General features: G+C 46.8%; 1 protein-coding gene across 5 annotated transcripts in view; it reads left to right on the top strand.

Moving 5' to 3' along the window:
- NAA60 (N(alpha)-acetyltransferase 60, NatF catalytic subunit) overlaps positions 1-6802 on the top strand; it is a 32374-nt gene extending 25572 nt beyond the window's left edge. For all 5 annotated transcript variants that reach the window (XM_006036831.3, XM_025193203.1, XM_025193204.1 and 2 more), the window contains 3 exons: positions 130-364; positions 1553-1739; positions 2265-6802. In XM_006036831.3, the coding sequence (XP_006036893.1) occupies positions 130-364; positions 1553-1709 (392 nt within the window). In that variant the 3' untranslated portion in view covers positions 1710-1739; positions 2265-6802. The remainder of the gene's footprint in view (positions 1-129; positions 365-1552; positions 1740-2264) is intronic.
- The last annotated feature ends 4418 nt before the right edge of the window (positions 6803-11220 follow it).

Genomic DNA, 11220 nt, shown 5'->3' with positions numbered 1-11220 from the left:
CTAAAATGCATCTAGGGACCACAGTGGCTAGTTGTGCTGGTGCAGAAGTCAATGCTCAGGGCAGTGCCCCAACCTATCAGTAAGAGGGCTGCTGCTGTGTGTGTAAAGCTGCTTTTCCTTCCTTGACAGGTTCCCTCTTACTTGAAAGCTTGAAGGATCATATATCAACAACTGCACAAGACCACTGTAAAGCTATCTACTTACATGTCCTCACCACCAACAACACGGCAATAAACTTCTATGAAAACAGAGACTTTAAACAGCACCACTATCTGCCCTATTATTATTCCATAAGAGGGGTCCTCAAAGATGGCTTCACTTACGTTCTGTACATCAATGGCGGACATCCTCCTTGGACAATCTTATATCCTTTACCTGGGTTTGCTTAGGTGTGGGGCAGGGTGTACCTAATTGAATGTGTTGGGTTAAAAAAATTATCTGGCAAACCAGGCCTTTGTGCAGCTGGTGACCAGTGTCAGTTTAGATCCAGGCTTTGTCAAACTGAAAGAGAGTTGAGGACTCTATTATTGACCTGTTTTTGTCTAACTTCTTTCAAAGCTTTTTTAGGTCATTTCATTGAAACAGTGCATCTATTATGGGCCTAAGAATTTATAACTGGGCTTGAAACATTGGTGAACGTGACTTGCTTAGCTTGAGCCAAGCACAATGGGGGGATGGGTCTTCTGCAGCATTTACTTAGTATGCCCCTGCTGTCTAACCTTGTGGCCTGTCCCAGGCCTGGGTTCTCCACATGGCTCAATCAATCCTGACCTATGGCGCCACCTGTTGACCCAATCCTTGCTTCAACTTGAGCAGAGGCCACCCTGCTGAGTGGTAGTTTTGACCCTGACAGTTGCAAGTTTGAGGCCAGGTACCTTTGAAACTCTTCCACTTTGCACATAACTGAAACGTGAAGCCAAGTCTCAGAAATTAATGTTAATGAGCTAATCTTCTGCCAAGAGGGGAAGATTCACAAACTACAAACGATGCCCTTTTCTGTGTAGATCAGAAACAAGTTAGCTTTTGCAAGTCATTTAGAATGGAGAATCCCCATCAGGAGTAGTGTGGTAGGTAGGTTCAAGAACCAGCTGGAAGCAAGCAGCTCAGCGAGTTTTTTTTATCGTATAGAATGGCCAGGTGAGTACAAAATAGCAAACTACATCATAAGAGATGATTTTAGATCAGTCAGTGAGCAGAGCTGCTTAAAGAAGTTCCATCTCCCAAGATAGAGCTCTAATATCTCAGTGTCTCTGCTGTCATGGATCATAGTGCCAACAGGTGAACTACTGGGGCCTAAAGAAGGATACCCAGTGGCTATTCAGCTAAATCATTCCACGTGCAGCTGGTAGAGAACACTTACAAGCAGCCTTGTTTCTTTCACTGTAAAGTGGACCCTGTTACTTTAGAAAGTGAGCATTAGTTAAATATGAGAGGCAGCTAACTAGGCTCACTGTTTAGTGCTAACTTCCTAGAAGCTGGTATTGCTATCATGCTCTAAATTATTCTTTAGTTTTCAGTCTAAACATCCCTGTTGTCCTTAACTGGGGCCCACTGACTACCTACAGCACATTGGATCAACGCTAGCTAACTTGAGCCCATGTTCAATTCCTCAGAGGATATACCGACAAGCCCAGAGCCTTCTTTGCAGCCTTCTACCGTGGTCTGGCATTTCTGCGAAGAGTGGCATTGAATACAGCCGGACAATGTGAACTGCTCAGAAGGCATTCAGAAAACGTGAGGTAGGCAATGGGGTGGGAGGAGCATACCATCTCTCCTTACAGCTTTGGACTGCTTCAAACCAGGGTCAAAACAACCACATTTCGGTGCCAGAGTAAAGCCCTGCTGTAACGGGCTATAACAACACAGGCTGCAGCTCAGCCTGCGGTTCGGTGCCTTGCAAAGAGCTGCTATACAGGCTGCAGTCTGGGATTCCCCAGTGTTGTCTGCTGATAAGCAGTTAACAGCCTAGTCCAGCCTCTTATCACTGACTGTGCTCAGCAGCAAAACACCCGCTCACTTCATTCTGAGGAGGATCAGGGCACGAACCTGGTGTAACTCACATGAGCCCAGAACAGTAGTAACTGTTCCCTGAACTCCCTCCTGAGTTGGTAATTAGTAAAACATTATCCATCTGCTGCCCGCTGAATGAAAGATGTCTCCCTTGGACTCTGCTCCTCATGGCACTGGCTCCGGCTTTGGTGCTCAAAGTGGAAATAATGAATTTCCCATGATTATCCGGTGGCTGTTCTCTTGTCTTTTGATAGGATCATTCTTCCCTTCATCTTCTGAACCATCCTGCTCTGCACTGATTCCAGTGATGTTGGCTTCCAGTTGTCAACCTAGCCCCTTGGAGTTGACACCTCACTCCTTGGATTGACCAAGATCTGGCAGACCTTGTACTTGACTTGCCATAGTCCTGTTTCTCATCATCTTGACCCAACGCCTCAAGAAGCACTGCACAGATTGACAGTCACTCTTGTCCTCTCAGACATCCTTGTGCTCCAAGCAGGGGCCTTTGGTGTATCACAGGTCTATGTGTGTTTCACTTCCACTGCTACTCCCCTTGCCTTTGACCACTTGAATAGGTGCATGTAGCTGCATATGCAGTGCAGTCATCTGCTTTGCTAACCCATAGGTACTGAAGGGAATGTGCCATGAGGCTAATTGGCAGACACTGACCAGCCACATTAGAGTCCATGGAACATTTAGGGGCCAATGCCAGGGTTGGGGGTGGGGCAGCCACATCCTCATTCCTGAAGGTGGGTGGGGAACGGGTGCATTCCTTTGGAGCTGTCGTTGCTCATCCTGTTACTGAGTTTGTGTAGGTGCCAGTCACAAGAAGAAAATTGCTGCTGAGATGCCCAGGGAGAGTGTGAGCAGCAGCTCCCCCCACCTCACCTTGGGATTTCAGCAGCATCTGGTTCAGGATGCACTGAAGTAGAAGGCTGGGAGTGAAATCACTGTTTCATAGTGAAATATAAATATATAAATTACAGTATATAGATCAGCTTGCTTGTATCGGAGCTAGAACTTGACCGGGCATGGGTTTGGGTGTGCAGACCCACTGCTGCAGCCAGAGTCCTGGGGAAACAGGTGTGAGGCCCCCTCTTCTCCCTTGCACAGCATCTCCCCTTGAGATGTGGGGTAACCTCAGCAGGATGTTTAGGAATAAGATTTGTGCAAAGATCACTGCAACTTTTCTTTGCTACTGAAGAAAAGTAGCTGCAGCTCCTTTGTAGAGTTTCAGCCCAGGGGAAGCCAGGAGGAAGTGTGTCACTGGGCAACTTTACTGCCTCTTGGCAGGAGTCAAATCCTGCAGTATCCCAAATCCTGTTATGGACTCTTCTCCTCCTCCCCTCTTCTCTGTGCCCCCCTCTTCCCTGCTGTTGTGTGGCTATATCAGTGCAGTGAAATATTTGATCTTTCCAGGATACCTCTCTCCTCATGGGCTCACAAGGCACTGGTACTACTTGCTTATTGCATTAGTTTTTAAAAATAGGTCCTAAGTCCATAAGAGAGGAGCGTGTGTTTCTTGGGATGACATTGGAATAGTTCTACCTGCTCCTTACCTCTGCTAATGGGAGTACTTGGAACTGAGCAAAGCGAACATGTTGGTGAATGCCTAGCCCCCTTCTACCTGCTATACTGAGCCCATTCTTCCTCCTCACAGGGCTTAGACTCACTTTGCTAAGCCCCACAGAGCCATTGTGAAACTGGGACTTCAGCTGACAGAGGCTCTGTACGAAAGCCGGTGCATGGTATTCTGCTGCTAGCAGACAGCCCTGTGCTAAAGCATGAGCCTAGACAGTAGAGTTGGGGGCAGAATCATGGCTCAGTATATTAAACCAGTCCCTAGATAAATGTCCCTATGGAGACAGAAAGTGTCAGGGTTTTGCAGGCCAGACTTGACCTCCTAAAGTAACTTCAGTTTAATGGAAGACAGAGCCCTCAAGGTGGCATTGAAATGCATGCAAACACTCAGTAGAGGATAACTGAACCTCCAAGTTTTATCAGGACAGCTAATCCCCAAGTGAAATGGGAATAGTTTCTTTCCCCGCTGCTGGCATTGCCAGTATCTTAAGTAGTGGGCAGCCTTGGCTACATGGAGCCTCCTTAAACAAATTGCCAAAGGCACCCATTTTTAATGCAGGTTTTGCTTCATAACATCATCTCAAACTGCAAAGAGCCAACTGCAGGAAACACTTAAATCAGGCTCTGTCTGAGATGCTGGTACCCATCTCTTTATGGGCAGCAGAAAGAATCTCTGCTGGAAGACATTCCTCCTTTTCCAGCTCACCTTGGCACCTATAGCTCCTTCTGCCCTGTTGCAGGAACAAGTCTAGTTTCAAGACAGATGTGCTTGTTTCTGAATTAAAGCATGCAAAGTAATAGCTGGGCTTTCCTTGTCTAGAACAGGGAACACGTACTGTTGGGCTGGTCTAAACAGAGGAGTTTAGTCCCTAGTGCTGCTGTGCAGTGCAAACATGGTAAATCTGCAAATGGGGATTTTTCCCGCAATGCAGAGCTTGCAGAATAAGAGACTGAAATGAGTTGGGGACAGTTGACCCCATGAAGGGCCTTGAGGGTAACTTATGTCTCATTCAGAATAGAGAGGAAATGAGAGCCCCCACCTGAGATGACTGTGACCACTCACAAGGGCTAGCACTGGAGAGCTTGGGGTCCGTCTGGCTTGGGGAGCCACTGGCAGAGGAGGAGGGAGATGTGGGCAGTTCCAGCCAGCTGAACAGTGCTTTGCAGCAGCCAGTTTTCACTTGCTCGAACTGTGAATCAGCATTCCTTCCTCTGCAGCTCTGCTTCCTTTGGGGGAATCCCTTGCTTCCAAACTCAGGCATGTTGACTAGGGGGCTTCCACTTTTGGGTGTAAAGTTGTCTCCCAAGGGAGAAGTGGAATCTGTAACGTGTGCATGATCCCCTGAAGGGTCAGCAAGCCCTAAAGCAGAATCTCTGGCTTGACCGTCCTATTTTCACCAAGGTACTGTTTCCTTTCATCTCCCTGATGCAGATGTAAATGATACTCTCTGCCACTGATGCCTTTGTGCTTAGTGAAGTGAACAAGGGTCATAGGAGTCAGGAACTACTTCTCCATCAGAGCAACTAAGGCATTGGCAAACCCTTGGGTGTTGTTTGGGCAGTGCAGTTCATCCTTTTTGAGCTGCATAAATCTATATTACATAGAGTTTGATAGCAGGTGGGCCCATGTATATCATACAGAGAGATGTTATCTGTATCCCATAGCCCAGTGGAGTATTGGGCCCTAAGTAAGAAGAATCCCAGGCTATGGAAAATTGGCTATAATCTGGCCAGCACATCTCTCCAAAATGCAGAGAAGCTGTGAGTCCTTCTGAACTTAAGGCAAGGGGCCTGGACTCTGTTTGCAGGATTTGCTGAGTTTGTCTTTTATAGTCGAGAGCAACTGCAATGGGTTGGGAGATTTTTCACTACTTCTGCTGGAACCCAGGTAGAATTTCTTAAGAACTATTGTCAGGAGGAAGAGGAAACTTGGTCATCTTAGCATGGGTGGGTTTTTCTTTGGGTAGCAGTTGCCTTGCAGAACTCTCCATACTTAACCTCTCAGTTTCTTCCCCATCATGCACTTGTCTCAGTGCTGCATTTTAACAGGGGGCTCTAAATGAAGTGCTGGACCAGCTCTCTCTCACACAAGAAAAACTTGGGAAGTGAAAAGGGGTGAATCAGCATGCTGGAATTGCAGTAACACATGCAGATGCAGGACTAATTCTCCTAAAGTAGGCACTAGGTACAGTAAGATCACCAGCATCCTTCAGGCAGGGCCTGCTATCAAAGCACTCTGAGGTTCTGGGTCTTATTGGACCGAGCTCCCCATTACTGACTTTGCAGAAAGTCTTTGCCCTTTGCTAGTCATTGTGCACTGGCTAGTTTCAGTCTCCTCCCTATTTAATTGCTAGTGACCTAGATCCCCTGATAGGAAAAGCACTTTCCCTCTGGGCTGGTGAGAGCCCTGCTGGAAGCTTTCCTAAAACATTGGTTCCAATTAGGTCTCAGTCAGCAGGCTCTTCCCAGGTGGGGCAGATGGTGTGGAAGAATTTACCAATTTAAAGGGGTCCTAGTAAAGCTTTGTTGAGGCTCCTAAGCATGAAGCCAGTCCTAAGGACAGTTCTTTAACCCCACCTCCCCACCCAAGCAGACTGAGTCCAATGCTTAGTTTTTGTTCTCCATCATGTATTCTACACTGCAGTATAGTGACTGGTGTGGTGTTCATTGAGGACAGTGAATGACCCCTGAGCCAGGATCTCCCGTTGGCTACATCGCTCACTTCCTTGAAGGCTCAAGGATGTGCAGCCAGTCACAGCAGCACCTGTTGTGTTGGTTCCTTCTCTTGACTTTATTTAAATGCATTTTTTACTTCATCTTGAGGATTTTGTAACACACTAAAGACCCTTTCTTGTGCACCAGGGTTTTCTTTGGCACTTTACTGTCTCTCTGAATAGCTGTACAATAACTGATCTCCATTTTTACCTGTTTGCCTGGGTTGGAAGTGTTACAACCGTTTTGTATCCTCTCTGTTGCACATACTAACCTTAAATGCTACTGAAGTGGAGCAAGCCCAGAGACCAGCAACTTGTCCTAGCTTCAGTACACCTTCTATAAACTGTCCTCATTTGGAAGGCTTGTCAGCCACACACAGCATCAGCCTGCATCATGTCCCCACTGTACCCTGTTATTTATTGAAGAGTATCTTGCTGCCACTATTGGCCTGTCTCTCTAAATGTCTTCAATTAAAAAGATTCTTTTTCTTTTGTGATTCTCTTGTTTTAGCTATATTTTGACCGTGGCTAGTGCCTGCAGAAAGCTGCCTACCACAAGCAGCATTACACCTTGTGTTCCCTCAGTGGGGAGACTGTCATTCTCCTTGGGGGTGGGACATATTGATCATCTGCCTAAACATGATTGACAGTTCTGGCCCTGGTAGGAGCATGCCAAGGGCCACTGCTGCAAAACCTTTCCTTTAGGAAAGTGGTTGGTGAAAGTCTTGGCCATCTCGTCAGAGATGATTGAAGGAACTTGCATTACCTTCCCTGGGTATTTGCTGTGCACCCTGCGTAGTAGACCTTGGTGCTCCTGCCTGGGCTGCCTTCTGGTCTCTGCACCATTCTGACACTAGGTCTCAAAGACTGACAGGGTACACCCATGTGTCAGTGCTGCTGCTCCAAGCTCAGCCTCAAGCAATCCATTCTAGCTACTGTTTATGCCTTTTTCTGTTATAGAGAAACTGTTAGTCCCTAAAAGGTTTGTGCAGGGGCCATTACTCTCCTTCATGGTGACAGGCACTGTGTTAGCTACCTGGAATGCAATTGCGTGTATTCTGTTCTCTGCTTCCCTTTCACAAAAGCAACTGTGCCACTCCCACTAGAGCTGAGCCAATCTTCAGCCTTAAAGGAGCCATTAGAGGCTCCATTGCAGGGACACCTGACTAATGCAAGCATGATGGAGCTGCCCTCTTCATTTCCACTCCACCATAATACCCAGTCTGAGCCAGTGCCTGGGTGTTGCTTGCCCTTGGGTATCAATGGAAAAGGAAACCTGAGAGCAGCCTCATCCCATTCACAGATCATGGCCATGTCATGAGCTGCTGTTTATCCCAGTGGAGCAGTGGGATGAAAAAAATTATTTCCTTGCAGACAACTCAACCTCCTCCTTGCTGTCCAGGGTACTGTAACTGAAGTCCCCATCCTTGAGCCAGATTCTCCTGGCAAACCTCAAAATGATTTCTAAAGAGCTGAAATAATTCTGAGATGATCACTGATCTCATCCTGTTGTTGCCAGAACCCATGGACTGTTCCCTCCTTTGGCCCTCTTAGCATGGAGGCTGGAATGACCTAGGCTGGCTGGACCCATGGTGTTTCACACTACCATCTCCCTACTAGTGACTGGCAAATATGCTTTAATTACTATGGGAGGCTTGCTAGACACTCTCATTTTCCCTTTCATCACGTCAGAAAAAAGTTCAAGGAACTAACTTGTGTGACTGGCCGCAGGCAGTTTGAACCAGCAGCTGTCCTCTCACAGTAGTATGTCCTACCTCTGGGCAGATGTGCCACTTGGGCCGCTTCTCCACTGCTTCAGCAGCTGCTCAAGAATCTATGTGAATTCTCTTAGATGGGCGGGGCAGAAACTAGGCACTCCAAACATGGAAGGGGGAGTTCTTGCAAATAGATCCAGAGTAATGCTAGTCACTAGCACTTCTCATTCATAGTTTTTCATTTTATAGAAGGCAACTGTTGTTTGCTACAGGAAAACAGGTGGAGGCATCATACACTGTGGGATGAAAGGGGAACAAAGAACAGGTTAATGATGTACTCTAGCAAATTTAAAATGACAAAGGCAACTCCAACAAGTCTTTGGGACCCACTGCTCCCAGTTGTATCACTTGGTGCAAAAGCTTCCAGAATTTTAAAAACAATAAGGCATATATGCAGATGCAAGAAATATGGGAAATAAACAAGACAAGTTGAAAGTTGTAGCCTATGAAAAAACTGATCCTATTGGCATCACAGAGACCTGGTGGGCTCTTATGACTGGAATTTCAGCGTGAAGGTTTATAGTCTCTGAAGGACAGGGTTGGGATAAAAGGTGGTGGTGTTGCCTTCTATGTCAGGAATACATAACGTTGTTCCCTGGTTCAGGAGGAAGAAGACAGCAAAGCAGATTGCATTTGGGTGATGAAAGGCAAAAGACATGGTACCAATATAAGGGTGGGAAGGTAGATCAGGCTCTCTTTAAGCAGATGACAAATCTAAACAAAAGCTATGGAATGGTACTGATGGGAGACCAGTTTTCTGGATATCTGCTGGAAGAACAATGCAGCCAAATGTAAAATGTCAAGCCAGTTCCTAAATTGTGTGGGGATTATCTCCACCAGAAAGTGGAGGATTTTGGCCCTTGTCCTGACCAACAGGGAAGAATTGATGGAGGAAGTGAAGGTGATGGGTAACTTGGGAGGATGCAATCATGATACGCTAGAATTCCAGATCCTAAAACAGGGAAGGCATGAGGTCAGCAAAATTAGAACGCTAGCTTTCACAAAGGTGGATTTAATCCAACTCACGGAGCTAATGGGCATATCATGGGAGGATAGATTAAGTGATAAAAAACATCCATGAGCACTGGGAGCATCTAAAAGGCACAAGTATTGGAAGCCCAGCAAGAAACTGTCCCAACATTAGGGAAGTAAAAGACTGTAAAGAGACCAATGTGGCTGCACAAGTTGCTGCTCCCCTTTGTGCCAGCAGCTTTCCAGCCTTTCCCACCCCAACCCCAAAAGGCTGTGAGGCTGGACCACAGCAGCCACTGGGCTCCCACTGGGGAGCCAGCATTTTATTTTTAGCAACTTGTTTTTATTCTGGTGCTTCCACACACAATCGTGAAAACTGCCATTTTTCACTGTTTCCACAAAAATCACAAAATTGTTATTTGAGTAGGTCCCTAGTAATTATGAATGGGTCTACATCAGAATGACAAGTAGTTTTTTGAGTGCAGTGCCACAGGGGTCTGCCCTGGGCCTGGTACTGTTCAACATGTTTATTAACAATTTAGATGCTGGCATAGAAAGCTTGAGCAAGTCATAGATGACACAAAACTGGAAAGGACTGTGAACACATTGGAGGATGTGAGTACAATTTAGAAAGATCTCAACAGATTGGAAATCTGGGCTAAAACCAATGGGATGATGTTCAGTGTGGACAAATGCAAAGTGCTATACAGCTTGGGAGGAATCAAAAACACAAATATAAAATAGGTGACCATGGGTGACTGATGCCACCTTAGTTGTGGGGGGGGATGCCCCCCAGTGACTGGGGGGGGTTCCCCCACGGCCAATCTTGCCAGGGGGAGGGTAGAATCCCCCCACAGCCAATTGTGCTGACCAGGAAGTGGCCTCAGCACTTCATCTGGTGCTCCCACTCCCCAGCCAGCACTTGCAGGGGGCACCGGCGCTCCTGCCTGCTCCCTGCCCTCCCCACACCCATCACATAAGAAGGGAGCACAGCCTGTCAGGGAGTGCACATGCACCCCCTATGGGTGAAAGCTGGCTGGGTGGCAGCTCTATGGAAAAGTGAGTCTGCAGTGTGATGCAGCCATTCAAAAGGTGAACATGGTTTTGGGATACATCAACAGAAGCATGAGATGCAAGCCATGGGAGGTGATAGTGCCACTCTACTCACCACTGGTTATGCTTCATTTGGAGTAGTGTGTGCAGTTCTGGACTCCACATTTTAAAAAGGACATGGAGAAATTAGAGGGAGTTCAGAGGCAGGCAACAGAGATGATGAAGGGCTTGGAAAGTAAGTCATATGAGGTGAGGCTGAAGGAGCTAGACATATGCAGCTTCTTAAAAAGGTGCTTAAGAGGGTACATTGCAGTCTTCAAATACTTGAAGGACTGCCATGAGGAAGAGGAAAAGCACCTGTTCTCTCTTCCTGTAGAGAAGAGGACACAGACCCATGGCTGGAAGTTGCAGCAAAATAAGTTTAGATTGGATATCTGGTAACACTTCTTTGCTGTTCGAGTGAGGCAGTGGGATAGACTATCTAGGGAAGCTGTGGACTCTCCATCACTAGAGGTGTTCAAGAAGAGGTTGGACAATCACCAGTCAGGTATGATCTAGGTGTAGCTATGCCTATGTTCTATCATGATTAATTTTCATGCTCCTGGGCTTTGTTGGTTGCCCCACCTTTTGTGCTGTATGTGTCAGGGGGTCTTTAAGCTTTCTCAGAGGCATTGGGTGCTGGCTACAGCCAAGGCTGGGAACTTTGACTGAGGCCTGCCAATGCTCCTTCAGGGACCAAAGCCAGAGGGTCTTGCCTCTCTACTCAGGGTCAAACTGAGTGCCATATTTGGGGTCAGGAAATTTTACCCCATGGCCAGATTGGTATAGATTGTGGGGGGGTTTGCCTTTCTCTGTAGGGGGGAGCCTGGCCCTCTACCCTGGACTTCTTGAGCGTATATTAAAAATATTTTATAGGAGCAGGACAATGGCTGCCATGGTTCCCCTGTTTTACCTCTGGCAGGTTAGGGTATTGTGTCTGTGTTGCCTCAGCGTTGATGATAATCTTATGTAGAGTTTAGATTATGGTTTTATGGGATGGTTTGGTCCCTTCCAGCTCAAGCTATGACTATTTCAGTATAAAACCTCTTTACTCGAGGTGAAGAGAGCAGAACAAT

This window comes from Alligator sinensis, unplaced genomic scaffold (assembly GCF_000455745.1).
Source record: "Alligator sinensis unplaced genomic scaffold, ASM45574v1 scaffold1389_1, whole genome shotgun sequence".
NCBI classification, from domain to species: domain Eukaryota; kingdom Metazoa; phylum Chordata; order Crocodylia; family Alligatoridae; genus Alligator; species Alligator sinensis.
This window is presented reverse-complemented; position numbering and strand designations above follow the sequence as displayed.